The 15,437-nt window shown below is 39.6% G+C and overlaps 1 protein-coding gene across 5 annotated transcripts in view; it reads left to right on the plus strand.

Annotated features, from left to right (window-relative positions):
* Positions 1 to 15,437, plus strand: part of Atp7a (ATPase copper transporting alpha) — a 107,353-nt gene that overhangs the window by 34,660 nt on the left and 57,256 nt on the right. For 4 of the 5 annotated variants that reach the window (XM_087599118.1, XM_087599120.1, XM_087599117.1 and 1 more), the window contains one exon: positions 9,116 to 9,253. In XM_087599118.1, the coding sequence (XP_087455244.1) occupies positions 9,134 to 9,253 (120 nt within the window). In that variant the 5' untranslated portion in view covers positions 9,116 to 9,133. 5 annotated transcript variants of the gene reach the window in all.

The following is a 15,437-nucleotide window of genomic DNA, read 5'->3' on the forward strand; positions in this document are numbered from 1 at the left end:
ATCTCCAAAATAGCATGTTAGCTCCTTCCACTAGCTTTCGTGTGAGGATTGTACACAGTTAGATTGGTTTTCTTTCATTAGATTTCATATGTTTTCTAGTAATTTTTTTCTTCATTCCGACTCTTGATGTTCAGTTTTCCTGTTACAAAATGTTTTTATGTAGTTCCAGGGACTAGAGCCATGGCCCAGTGAGTACAGTGCTTGCTGTGGAAGCATAAAGATCTGAATTGCAGTCCCAAAACCCACATAAATGCCAGGTGTGGTGGCATGTACCTGTAACCTCAGTTCTGCTGGGACAGAGACCAAAGGATCCTGGAAGCTTGCTGGCAACTAGTCTAACTAAAATACGGGTCTTCAGGTTCAGTGAGAGATCTTATTTTGTCTTCAGAATTAAGGTTGAGAGTGATACTTCATAGATGGTAACTAAAGTAGATCTCAGGTGCGCACGCACACACACCATGAACATTTTATAGAATTGTTGAAATAGTTTCATGTGTTTAAGTGAGTTTCAGGCATTTGCATCCTCTTCAGTTTTTTGTCCCTGTACTGGGAAAACCAAGATTTCTGCCCTCCTACTGACCCTAGCCTCTTCTTTGTCCATAACTTAAGGAAGCAGCCACACCCTTGTTTTGGAGACAGGGTCAGGTTATGGCGGTAGAGTTGCCCTTATGCTCAGGATCCTCTTGCCTCAACCTTCAGCATGCTGGGAAGTATCTTTTCACATATTTATTTCCCCTGTGTATATCTTCTTTAGTGAGGACATTGGCCTGTTTTGTTTGATTTCAGTGTTTTGGATTGTTGAGACAGGGTTTCTCTGTGTAGCCTTGGCTGTCCTAGAATTCACTCTGTAGCCCAGGCTGGCCTCAAACTCAGAGATCTGCCTGCCCGTGTCTCTGAGTTCTGGGATTAAAAGCATGAACACTTTTGAATGTCCCTTTGTGCCACCCTGCCGTGTGTGAGATACGGAGGTCAGACTGCAACTTCGGCTGCTGTTCCTTCGGCTCTTTCCACCTTGTTGTTTGAGTCAGGGTCTCACTGGGACCTGGGCCTTGCTGATGAGGCTAAATTATTTGGCCAGTGAGCATCAGAAATTTCTGTCTCCTCAGTAATGGGATTACAAGTGAACATCATTTTGCTTGCCTTCCTATGAATATGGCACTATTTATATGTATTTCACACACACACACACACACACACACACACACACACACACACACACACACACACAAACATACCACATGTGCATGTCTCGTGCCCGTGGAGGCCAGAAGAAAAAAGCATCAGATTCTCTAGAATTGGAGTTACAGATAGTTGTGAGCTACCATATGGACTCTGGGAATTGAATCCAGGTCTTTAGGTCTTAACTGTTGAATCATCTCTTCAGCCCAAGACTTTTAAGTAATTAACTTAAGGCTGGGTGGTGTTGCTCAGTTGTAGACCAGGCCTTTTCCCTGTCCACTTTAGCATGTCTATGGGTATCGTCCTTGTTCAGCTCATGGCTGGGCATCCATGCTGGTGAGATAGTGCTTCTCTGATGTTTCTAGGAGACACAGTTTCACAGCAAACTTCCTGTTCCTCTGGCCCTTGCAATCTTCCATCGCCATCTTCTGCAGTCATCTCTGAGGCATAGGATCAAAAAAAAGTGTAATAGGCTTTTGCGTTTGGTAAGACAATTAACATCATTATCCGTGTAGTGCTATCTTTTATGAAATTAATGACATACTTAAAGTATGTGGTCATAGTTGTTATTTCCAACCTCAGCAAACTTTGTCGTTTTTGTTTTGTATTTCAACCACCTGTCTCCTTAGACTCTAAGACTGCCGCACCAAGTCCATTTTTAAGTCATAACAGGGTTGGAAATGGTTGACTATTTCATAATGTCAAATAGGTCAATCTGATTTCCTCCTACTTTCTTGATGTCATAATAGCTGCCCTGTGTAAAGCAAGAATAATTTGACACTCCATGGAAACATGCACCCTTCTGGTCTTACTGGCATGGCAGTATTTGTTTAGCTTGTGGTAAAAAGCTTCAGAGAGACCTGAGGAATATTTATCAGTTTCTTGGGAACCTGTCTCCATCTGTTTTCTTTCCAGGACACTCATGTTTTTTAATCATTCTTCCACATGGCGTCATCTTGGTTTTGTTTTATGGCTTTTGCAAACATTGCCCTATTAAGTTAATAATTTTGTACTATGATTAGCCCTGGAACCCTTCCTGACTTGGCTGTGTGAGTGTGGTTGCATCTGAGTCTTAGCGCCTTTATCTTAAAGGAGTTTACCATCCTGATCGGTATGTAGCAGGATTGTTGAGAGATACATGTGAAGGGTTTCAGTGATGCAGCACTGTAGGACTCTGAGGTACCTGTAGTGTTGTCTTTTGACTTTGTAGAGATGCCATGGCAAGTGTAAGAGTCTTAAAAAGGATTAGTAAAGCAAATGGCTTTTTCTTAATTTGAATGTTCTGTGCTGTTTTAACTTTACTAAAACCTCTTTTAGTATTGACTCCTAATTTTGTAGGAATCGCCATGAGAAGAAGAATGTTTTAAAGCAAACCTCCTACATCCTTCACCTGTTTCATCTGGAATCCTGGTCCTTCTGTAATAACAGTTGTCTGATGAGAGAAAGCTAGCACTCACTGTTTTGAAAACAGATTAAGTAGTAGGATTTGTTTTCATTTGGAAAGCTTACATAGTTTAAAAGAAAGGGATGTGTGATATGTAATAACAGAGGGTGGTACTTTTTCTGTCTGTTTATATTGCAATGAAAGCAAATGCGTAGAAAGTTTAAATTGATTTGAAAATATTGTGTAGCAGTGCTGGAGGCAACTAATTCAGTGTTGTTTGAATAGCTAGAAACTATTCATTTGTTTAACTAAAAGACATTATGGTTGTTTTTTGTTTTTGTTTTTTTTTTTTTTTTTGAGACAGGGTTTCTTCATGTAGTTCTTGCTGTCATGGAAAGCATGTTTTTTTGTTGTTTAATTTAACAAAGCAGGCACGTTTATATAGCTCTGATGTTACAGAAATGGGTGACTTAAACTATTTCTATGTTTGAGCTTATTGTTAATCTCACTAAATTATTTCAGTATTGGTAACTTCTAATTTCCATATATTCCTTATGTCTTTGCTGTTTTTTTTTCTTTTTTTCTTTCTTTTTTCTTTTTTTCGGAGCTGGGGACTGAACTCAGGGCCTTGCGCTTGCTAGGCAAGCGCTCTACCACCGAGCTAAATCCCCAACCCCCTCGCTGTTTTTTTCTTAAAGTGGCCGTTTGTCTGTAAAAATTATTCTAGGGCCATCCATAGTGGCATACACCTAATCCTGGCACTTGGGAGGCAGAAGCAGGAGGAACTCTGCGTTCCAGGCAGTCAGGACTACATAGTGAGACCTTAGCTTAAAAATCATTATATATCCAGTCTGAGGCAGGAGGATCATGAGTTTGAGGCCAGCATAGGCTAAATAATAAGACTTTGTCTCAAGAAAAAAATAGTAAGGAGTCAGGCATGCTATTGCATGCTTATAACCTAGTCCTGTGGAGACTGTGACCTTCTGTGACTTTGAGGCCAGCCTGGGATAAATAAGATCCTGTCCCAAGGGGAAAAAAACCAGTTGGGAGTATTTCATATTTGTAGTCCCAGCATTCGGGAGGCTCAAAGAAGAGGATATTTCTATGAGTTTGAGGCCAACCTGTGATATATAGTGAATTTGAGGTCAGTCTGGTATACATAGCAAGACCTTGACTGAAAAAAAAACAATTATAGCGAGGGGCTGTAGGAAGAGGAGAGCCTAAAGCATATTTGTGTGTTCACTGTGCAGCCTAAGAAGTTGAACACCTAAGTAGTTGAATTGCCCTTTCCCTTTCCTGCAGTCGTATTCCTTCGCCTTTTCCCAACCTTTGTGTCTTTTTATGTATGCACACATAGAAACACAATAGAAAATGGTGTTTTACGCTTTTAATTTTTGTGTCCTTCTAAGATATCTCCCCAACCAGCACAGCTTTCTGGGCTTTATCTTGTTGCTCTGGCTCTAGTTCAGAGTTTTTTCAGCCTCTGTGCTGTTGACATTTGGGGCCAGATAAGTTTTTATGAAGCATTTCCTTCTTCATCCCAGGTTGCTTGGTGGTGCCCTTGGCTTCTATTCACTGAGAGGCCAGGAATGCTCCCCTCACCTCTGTGGGCCACTTCCACTGAGAACCACTTTTCTACTTCACTTTAAACTGCTGTGTCATGCTTCCATGTGACGTTATAACAAACCTATGTTTTATTTACTCATGGGTGGACACTGACATTTAGATTGTTTCTACAATGTCAATTATTAGGAAGACTGTTTCAGCGAGCCTTTTTTGTTCATATTCATTCTCATTCCCATACCCCAGCCCCTTTTTATTCTTTCTGACAGGGTCTCACTAAATAGCTCTAATTGTCTTGAAACTCACTGTGTGGAACAGGTCGTCCTCCTGTCACTCTGCATCCCGAGTGCTGAGATTACAGGTGTGAGTCACCTCATTCATGCTCTCTCAGGCACATCTGTCAGACTGTCCCTCTCAGAGGAATGGAAGAGGTTGGCTTCTGTTCTATTCATATTTTCGACTCTACCAGATATCGCCACAGAATGTCTGTATTGTAATTTATATTAGCCAGATGAATAAGGGCAACAGTGTCAGTCTATATCAGTAACTTGTATGGGCAGACTATATATTTTGCCTGACAAATGATAATCAATTATTTATTTTAGTTTATATTTCTTTGATTATCATAAGGTTTTTTTTTTAAAAAAAATCTATCTGGATGTAATTGTATCCAATAGAGAATTGAAATTTTACTGTATGAAAATGTATTAAGGGGTTGGGGATTTAGCTCAGTGGTAGAGCGCTTGCCTAGCAAGCGCAAGGCCCTGGGTTCGGTCCCCAGCTCCGAAAAAAAGAAAAAAAAAGAAAATGTATTAAAAATCCAGAAACATTCTCCAAATTATGAGGCCTTATATGACAGTAATTTACAACTCATGCTCGTGTTTCGGTGATGAACTTTAAGAAGTGGTTTGGGGCTGTGTACATGGTGGGTTTTGTGTCGGAGATGATGGTCTAGTCATGATGCTACTCTTGTAGAAATGCCATTGCTGTCAGTGTTTAAGGAGTGACTAAACTCTTTTAATAAGTAGACATTATTCCCTCAGTGTTGTTGAGTGCTTCTGTCTCCGAGTCACACACTATTAACTGCTGCATGCCAGGTCTGTTTCTTTGCGATTGTGATTTTTCCCAAGCCTGCATTTTTTCATACCATATGAAATTGCTATTTCCTGAGCAATTTTACTAAATGCAGTACAAGGTTCCAATACGTAGTCCTGATTTTGTAAAGACACTTAAAATTTTAAAGATAGATATAACATGAGTCACAAAGTTTATTAGATTTGTATATGTGTCCATACTATATGTACTAGCAATAAGAGGGAGATAGAATCCTTTGAAGTTTTGTGTGTAAGGTCCAATTGAAATAGAATTTTGAAAAACAAAGCAAAAGAAAAATGTATGTATTAATAGTTTATTTGCTGTACTTAAATTGAGAAGTAGTGGGAAATCTAGTAATTTTCATTAATTTTCAGACATTCTCTTCTGATCTGCCAAATATGTAAATCCCACACATTTAAAGGGCCTGTCTTAGTTACTTTCTGTAACAAAATACCCAACGAGAAGTAACTTGAAGGATTGATTTGGTTTACAGTTTGAACCCATGAAAATATGCTTTTAACATTACTAGTCATTAGGAAATCTGGATCCAAACCACCATGAGCTAGCTCTTCATGCCTTTTGGAATGGCTAGGAGAAAAGTCAGAGCCAGAGTAATTTCAGCTTTTGCAAGTTCAAAGCCATCCAGAGAGGGAGAAAAGACCTTGTCTCAAAAAATAAAACTAACCCCACTCTACAGATATACCATAAGAAGCAGTCAGCAGCGAGTGTCTCTGAGGAGGTAAAGAAACTGGTATCCTCATATACTGATGGTGGGAATTCACAGCGACATGGCTGCTTGGAACGTGCCCTGGCAGTTCCTCAGACAGTCAGAGTTATGTGAAAGAGCAAGCCCACCCTTCAGCATTAACTAAAGGAAAGCAAAATGTATGCCAACATTTATAACTTCAGTATGTATAAGAACCAAAAGTAGAAATGACTCAAATGTCCATGAGGTAATAAATGGGTAATCACAATGGATATTTATTCAACTGTAAAAGCAATGGTGTATTGGTATGTGCTACAACATGGATTAAAGTTGAAAACAAGCAAAATCAACGATACCAGTCACACATTACATGTGTCCAATAATATGAAGTAACGAGGAGAGGAATTCTGTATACACAGAAAGTAGATTGTGGTTGCCTAGCACTAACAGTGTTGACCTCAGGAGTTAAAGAGAGGTAGTAAGGGGCTAGGGTTTCATTATGAAGTTATAACACTGTTCTAAAATTAGCTGTGGAGATGGCTACACATGTGGTGATGCTAACACATGTGGGGGCATATGTTAAGGATCAGTGAATTTTACACTTTGAACACGGGAGGTATATGTCAACTATGTCTCAAAGCTTAAAAATGGTTCTAAGAGAATTCCATCTCTTCATGTATAAGAACGTAACTTGGGTTATGTGGGGGATAAACAGTGGTAGAGCACTTGGCTTAGCATATGCAAGTCCTGGATTTGATCCCCAGCACAAATAAAAAATTAGCAAAAAATTGATAAATTAGGCATCATAAAATTTAAAGCTTTTATGTGTCAGCAGATGTCATCAAGAACATTAAAGAATGGAATGTCAGTATATGCAACTTGTTGACGTTCTTTGAAAATATGCTAACTATAAGAATCTCGACATAAACCCCCACATATTGAGGTACTCTATTTGCATGAAGTGACCAGTGTAGGCACATCTGTACAGATAGGAAGTACATCCAGGACTGAGGACATGAGAGTGGGAGCGACTGTTAATGAGTGGGGATTTTGTTCATTTCATTTTTATTTTGCATGTGTGTGTGTGCATATACCAGAGCATGTGAGTGAAGGTCAAAGATCACCATGGAGAGGTTGATTTCCTCCTTCCAGTATGTGAGTCTCGGGGGTTGAATTCAGGTTGTCAGGCTTGGTGGTAGAAACTTGTACTCAGCCATCTTGCTAGCCTGGGGGCTTTTTTTTTTCGAGGGCAATGAAAATGTTCTTTAACCATGTGATTGTTATGGTTCTACATCTTTTCAATGTGTCAAAAGCCGGTGAACCGAAACGTTTGAATGACTTGAGTTTCTTAGCATGTGAATTATATTCCAGTTTCAAAATGAACACATGGGGTCAGTGAGATGGCCAAATTAAGAGACTTGGCACCAAACCTTATGTCCTGAGTTTGATCCCCTGGAACCCATATGGTGAAAAGTCAGAACTAATTCCCACAAGTTGTCCTCTGACTTCTCTTGTGTATATGTGCATGTATACATATAAGCAAACACACATTCCTCTCCCCTCCTATCTATTTGACTCTAATTGTTACTATATAAGTTGAACTGGTTTTGAACTATTTTTAAAAATATTTTATGTGGATGGGTGTTTTGCCTACATGTATGTCTGTATACCATATGTATGCTTGGTGCTCAAGAGGGGCAGAAGTGGGTGTTGGATCCCCTGAAACTTGAATGAGAGATAGTTGTGGATGCTGGAAATTAAATTCAGGCTCTCAGGAAGAAGGGCCAGTATTCTTGACTGAATAGCTGTCTCTCCAATGCCTGGCCTTGAATTCTTCATTAGATCAGGCTGCTTTTGATAGACTCCTGCCACCTCCAAGTCCTGTGAGTACAGGATGTACCACCATACCCGCAGTCCACAATGCCTTTTGTGAGCTAGCCTTGAAAATTATATTTTGTCAGGTCCATTGTAATCTATTCATTAGAAGCATCACCAAGTCTAAGAGACATTCATGGTAAAAGGAGTTAAATTGCATTCTCGAAGGGAGAAGAGTCTGAATTTGTTGTAAACACACTATAGCAGTGGTCCTCACCCTTCCTAATGCTATGACCCTTTAATACAGTTCCTCATGGTTATGCTGACTCCAACCATAAGATTATTTCTGTTGCTACTTCTCAACTGTAATTTGTTACTGTTATGAATTGTTATGTAAATATCTGTGTTTTCCAATGGTCTTAGGTGATCCCTGCTAAAAGGGTCATTCAGCCCCCAAAAGGGTCACAACCCATAGGTTGAGAACTGAACTGCTGCATTATAGGATGACAGAGAACGTTGGTAAGCAATGAACAGAATAAATAAGCAAAATTTGAGCTGCATTTTTAGACGGGGGGCCGTCTATAGGAAAAAATAGAGGTAAGGGAATCAGGATATTTGTGTTGAAGGGCTTTAAGTTGCCATTTTAAACATGGTGTCAACATACACCTTCATTACAAAGCTTAAAGACTCTAAAGGGATCAGAAAATTAGCTAAGCAGCTTTCTGCGAGCACAAAGTCACATGTGGTGAATGGTTGAGGGTCAGAGAGGTCAACTTGAGGTAGGCAGACGGGGGAAATCACATAGGACTGTATGAATATTGCCTGAGCTAATGTATGTTTCATAATCAGGAAAGTAGTTTATAAGGGCAAGTTTCTTATATTTTGCTAATTTATGTGTGTGTGCATGCATGTGCCTATGTGTGGATGTCAGAGAACAATTTTAGGGAGTTATTTCTGGGGTCTTGAACTCAGATCACCAAGCGTGACACAAAATTCCCTTACCCACTGAGCTATCTTGTTGGTTCCAAGGCAAGTTAAATTTATTATTTGGAGTGTTGTATCGTTTTGATTAGCTTAGCCATTGAATCTATTTTCCTTTACTTTATCAAAGGTTGGTTAAAACTTTCTCCTCAACAAGTATAAACAAATGCATATTTTATTATTAGCACATTTTCAATTGGAGGTGTGTGGGAAACGGTGAGTAAAGATTATTTCCATGGTTAAATTGATGATTTTAGAACGAGAGCTCTTTTTTTTTTTTTTTTTTTTTCCGGAGCTGGGGACCGAACCCAGGGCCTTGCGCTTCCTAGGCAAGCGCTCTACCACTGAGCTAAATCCCCAACCTAAATTGATGATTTTATTGTCTCTAACAGGAATGTAAAGACATCAAAATGGAACCAAATATGGATGCAAATTCAATTACTATCACTGTTGAGGGAATGACATGTATTTCCTGTGTCCGGACCATTGAGCAGCAGATTGGGAAAGTGAATGGTGTCCATCACATTAAAGTAAGTTGCTCTTTGTAAATTGGTAAGCTGCCATTAACAAGAATTCTGATAAGGATAGCTTCTAAGGCTGGAGGATGGCTCAGTGGTTAAGAGCACTGACTCCAGAGGTCCTGAGTTCAATTCCTAACAACCACATGGTGGCTCACAACCATCTGTAATGGGATCTGATGCCCTCTTCTGGTGTGTCTGAAGACAGCTATAGTGTACTCATATACATAAAATAAATAAGTAAATCTTTTAAAAAAAGAAAAGAATAACTTTTAATATTGGAATTGAAGCAGTTAGACCAACACTAGAGAGAGCACTTGTGCCTGACATTTTTTTTGGGGTGGGTATTATATTTCTTCTTGGAGGTGGCTAGTGGGACAGGATCTATTTGTATAGCCAGGTTTGTCATGGACTCTTAATATAGCTTAAGCTAGCCTCAAATTTGTGATTTAGTTGTCTCAGCCTCCTGAGTGCTATAGTTGGGGCCACCTGCCTGCCAGTTGCTTGATATTTTCTTAAGAGCATATTTTCATTGTTTCATTTGTTTGTTTGTTTGAAACATGATCTATGTAGCTCAGGCTAACCTTGAATCTCATATGTAGCCAAGCTATCCTTGAACTCCTGATCTTCCCACTTCCAATCTTCCAAGTACTAGGATTACAAACAGAAGCCATCTTGTCTGGCTAAGAATACTCATTTAATGAAGTGTTTCAGATATACAGAAGTAGAGAGACTGGTGCAAGAGACCCCCACATATAGGCAAGTCCTTGCTGTTTGTTTACGTGACACTATCACCAGTTGAATTTGATAGTGTGCTCCTTCTGCAGAGTTGGTCCTGCCTATTGTATACAGTAATGCAGAGAACCCTAACTAGTGCATTATAATTGCTAGTATATCTATGCTGATGACAATTTCTATACCTTTTGTTTGTTTTTTTACTTAAATTTTTTATTTTATTATTTTTTTGTGTATGAGTGTTTTGTCTTCATATGTATCTGTGTACCATGTGCGTGTGGTGCCTTTCAGGCCAGAAAAGGGCACCATATTCTCTTGGACTGGAGTTACAGATGGTTGTGAGGTACCATGTGGGTGCTGGGAATTGAATTAGTATCCTCTGGGATAGCAGTCAGTTCTTTTAACCACTGAGCCATCTTTCCAGCCTCTGTTCTTTGCCTTTTGTATTTTGAAACAGGGACTCTGTAGCTTAGGCTGGCCTGGAATTTGCAGTGATTTTCTTGCCTCTGTTTCCCAAATGTTGGGGTTAGAGGTATGTGCCACAGTGTCTGGCCTCAAGCTTAATATTTTAGAAAACTAAACGCACATATTTATGTATGTGTGATATATGAAGGTATGTGTCTCTGTACTTAAGGAAGCCAAATGTCTCCTGATTGTTCTCCAATTTGATTTTTTTAAAATTTATTTAATTATGTTAGGTATTTGAATATAGCTGTCTTCAGACACACCAGAAGAGGGCATCAGATCCCTTTACAGATGGTTGTGAGCCACAATGTGGTCTCTGGGAATTGAACTCAGGACCTCTGGAAGAGCAGCCAGTGCTCTTAACCACTGAGCCATCTCTCCAGCCCCCAATTTGATTTTTTAGGTAGGGTCTTTTAGTAGCCTGAAGCTTGGCTACTTTTGCTAGGTATTACACCCCAGAGATCCTCTTGTATCTTTCTCCTCAACAGTAGGATTACTGGTGTATGGTACCACACCTGAATATTTATGTGGGATCTCAGTCCGAGTTTGATAGGGGTAAGGCTCCAAACCAAGGGAGCTGTAGAGATGTTTCAGTTGTTAACGTAATTTGGACCCTCCCTCCTGTCTCTTGTAGCCTTTTCAGAGTCTCAGCATTGAGATTAATGTATCTTATTTCACTGGTTTCTCACATACCCTTTCTTCCCTGTCCTGCAGCTTATCCATAGAGGTCAAGGAAATCAACAAAGAGTCCCTTTCTTGTCAGAGTATTGAAGATTCCTGGGCGTGCTTGGGAGGAAGCAGGACAATTGTTAGTGTGAGGCTGACTGGGCTTCATAGCAAGTCCCACTTCAAACTGAGCCACATAGCAAGAATCTGGCTCAAAAATAATTTGTTTGAAGATTTCTAATATAATAACAGTAATATACAGAACCATTTTCTTAAATGTTAAGCTACAAATTGTTTAGACTTGAGCGTGTTTATTTTTACTGCTGGAGCCTACTGAGTTAATTCCAGTATGTAGTGCTCTCGCTGGATTTTGTCCTCATTTGCATACTGTGCCTGCTGTTCTAATATTTGTTTTCACCATTTAAAAAATTACCTTAGAGTAATGGTGGTTGTGTTTTTTGGAGGTTTTCTGTAATTTTGGCTTTAAGCGGTGCTTATTATAATGCTGTTGGAAAGAGAATGTCACTTTGGAATTTGATCAGCTTGCTTCAATCCCAGAATGCTTTTCCTGTGAGCAGTTGACATCCACATGCAAACATTGCATTCTTAGCTTTACCACTAAGAGCAGATGCTTTTGAGAATGGGGGTTGGGGGCGGGGTCTCACTCTGTGACCACAGTGTGTAGCAGAAGCTGGCCTCATACTTAGGGCAGTCCTCTTGCTTCACCCCCAGGAGTGCTAGTATCACAGGTGGAAGCTTCCAGATGTTAATATTTTAAAGAGCTTCATCCACATATACACCCAATTTAGCACATAATTTAAAATTGAGGATTCACCAGATTTCTTCTTATGAGCCTATCTCTATCCCATTGGATCTAGAAGTTTTGTGTATCCCTAGATTATATACTTACCTGGTCTCTGTTTTATCTAAACCTTTAGCTACTTAGTCACCAGAGATATCAGATGGTTTTGGTTTTTCAGAAAGACACAGGATTTCTACTGTAATGTCTATATAATATTCTTGTTCATGATTCTTCTCAGCATCTTGAGCAGACTGATTTTGTTCACTTTGTTTTGCTTACAAAACATTGACTAAGTGGCACATCATGATTCTGTTTGAATTTCCTTCACATAAGAATCATGTGAGAGTATTCATGTGCATTTGGCTTCTCTTTTCCAAATAGGAATCTCTAGGTGCTTTTCTCATCTCTTTCCTACTCTTGGTTAGAGCAGACGGAACAAACTGTGGGTTCAGTTTAGTATTTGCCTAGAGGGAAGCAGTGTCCTGCTGTCCTGACTGATCAGCCAAGGCTAAGCAGACAGCTGTGTTTAAGCTTCACTCCTGTCTTGCGATTTGTATTGCCTGAAGTTTTCTTCCCAGAGGCATCTGTGTGAACGCCTGGGCATGTACTTGCCATCTTCACATGCTTCAGATATAATTTTTTTTCTGCCTTGGCCCGATTCCTTTACTTCTTACCAATAACCCAGTAAGGATTAGTACGGCTGGCTTTAATGTTTTTGACACGAGAACCAGGTTGGAAAAGCTGAGAAGTCATTATCTTATTTATTTCCTATGCTACAGGTTTCCTAAATACACTTATCTCCCCAAATAGACAAATTTGTAAAAATTATTTACACGATATTTATGAATTATAGCCTTAACAAATTAGATGAATGCTTTGTGGTTTGTCAGCAAGGAAGTTCTGCATCCTTCAGGCTCAAAGCTTTAAACTGAGTTCATTTCAATAAGTAATATGTATGACACCTCTGCTTGCTTTATTATTCATAGTTGAACAGTTTTAACTCCACTTGAGGTAAGGTAGCGCTGGTCCAGGAGGCCAGAACAGAAGCCAAATCTACAGTTGTATCTACAGTTGCAATAAAGTCATTTAAGCATAGATGCTGGGTCGCCTAATTTTTCTTCAAGTTGGTTACTTGCTATCTACTGGCAACTGAGATATTTTTTCCAGAACCTTTAACCCAAGTTATTTCTTTCTGTTAAAACATCTACACAAAACGATAGGTCTAGATTCTACTTAACAGAATATTTATGCATTTTTATGTATGTGTTCCTGAGTGTATAAATGTGCTCCACATGTGAGCATGTACTGGAAGAGACTGAAAGAGAATGCTGGATTGGCTGGAACTGGAATTACAGGCAGTTATGAGCTTCCTAATGTGGTCCTGCGAAGTGAATCTGCGTCCTCTGAAAGAACAGCCAGTGCTCTTAACCTAGCTCTTCAGTCCCCTCTACATGTTTCTTCAGGCAGAGTCTCAAATATACCAGTCTCAGACCTAGTCTGTAGTTGAGGATGTCCTTGAATTCTTCATCTTCCTTTCTTCCTCTGAAGTACTAAGAATATAGGCCACCATATTGGGCAGCCTTTTGTGGTGTTGGAGATTGAAAGTTGGGCCTTGTGTGTGCTAGGAAGCTCCCCATCTGCAGCTAGATTCTGTTTTAATATTTTCAAGCACATTGCTATTTCTCAAAGCAGGCGACCGGTGCCCCACTCAAATGTAAAACCTCTATTTCCACTTCTAATAAGGTCTGTTTAAAGTCAGACAAATGCCAGTGTATCTTGATTAAACAGTAAAGGCAGAAGAATGGGGCTGTGATATGAAAGCACTTGGGGAACCAGCAGTGATTTATATGAATCCTAGTGACAGGTACTGAAGTCTGCACTCTCCAGGGTACATTTGTAATTTGATTGCTGAACCTGAAAAGAAACACAGCAGCCTTTTCCAGTTTGCATCTCCTCAGGCTCTGTCAAAAGCTTTTATGAAATGGGATACATTGTGACCTTTGTTTCCTTTCCTTTGAAAAATATTTTACTATTAAGCCTTTAGACTTAGAGATTTACTGTGAAACTTTAGTTTCAGGGCTTCTGTGTGCATTAACTTCCTGCCAAGACTCTGGAAAGAGCCTCAGATGTGCTCCTATGAATACGTGTTTTGTTTACTTGCTCTGAGACTGGGCCTCACTATAACCCAGGTTGGCTTTGAACTCGTGACCTTCTGTATGCCTGCTTCGCTTTGCCTGACTTTGGTTTTATGTTGGAACTTAGCCAAAAGGCTAAGAAGTAATATAGATTCTCTTTGTGTAGCCCAGGCAGGATTTGAGCTTGCCTCAGTCTCCTAAGGCGGGACTGTAAATATGTGCTACTGTGCCCACAGTCATGTTCTGTACAGTTTGCAAAAGCAGTTTTTAACAGTCTTTTAATGACTACTGTCCTTTCCACTTCACCTCTCCCTCTTAACAAAGGTTCCCTTTGTGTTCAGTGGCTGGAGTATATATGACCATTTGGACTACCTGCGATTGGGCGGTTGAGTTACTAGGCTATTTGGCTTTGGGTGGTTTTGTTTTGGTTACATCTTTTGGGTGAATTATTATTAGGAATTATGGTATAGGAATGGCTCCCCATCTAATGTACTGCCTCCCCCAGGGTCTTACCATGTAGATACCAGGCCTGAGATAAAACTATAATTTTCTTTAAGTTTATATAATTGTGTATAAATATTTATATAAAAATATAAAAGGATAGCAGTACCTCAGAGGGTATATAAGATTAGTCACTGCCCAAGGAATTATGAAACGCCCTGAAATATTATAGCTTATATATGAAAGGAACTCAGGACTTTCCTCCAACTTGCCAACAGTTATAAAAACTGAGCGTTTAATTATAATGCTGGAAAGGACCTTTCAAACAATGGTGAACAAATATTGTAGGACTAATGCTGCCTAGGTTTACATACAGTATTCTCTCACCAGCATTGTAGGACAGAGGAAACTACTATTCAGTCTACAGGACAAATGCAATTATTTTTCTATACAGAAAGGATTTTATAAAATCATCTGCATCAAATACCCATATAGTTGAAAGGTATAGGTAAAGAAACTTAGTTATAGACATGCCTGAGACATCAGTAATTAAAATGTTAGCTTTATGGAAGCCCTTTTTTGTGTGTTTGACAGACTCTCACTATGTAGCCTTGGATGTTCTGGAACTCTCAATATAGTCTAGCCTCCAAGCCTTAGAGATCCTCCTGCTTCTTTCTTTCTAGTGCTAGGATTAAAGATGTGTACCACCATACCTGACTAAACCTTTATCTTTGGAAAGTTTATATTTTGTGCTCTTTCTCTTGCTCTCTCACTCAGTTTCATACACATGTAGTGAAAAAAAGATTTAAAAAGAAGTTTGTAACTTGGAGTTTATTTGTATGTACGTGTGTGACAGTCTTGTTGTTAGGCTCAGGCTGGCCTTCAACTCTTCATCCCTCTCCCTCCGAGTGCTGGGATTACCGGCTTGTACCTTAATGGCCAGATGCAGTGC

The sequence above is a fragment of the Rattus norvegicus genome, chromosome X (assembly GCF_021556685.1).
Source record: "Rattus norvegicus strain SHRSP/BbbUtx chromosome X, alternate assembly SHRSP_T2T, whole genome shotgun sequence".
In the NCBI taxonomy this organism is placed as follows: domain Eukaryota; kingdom Metazoa; phylum Chordata; class Mammalia; order Rodentia; family Muridae; genus Rattus; species Rattus norvegicus.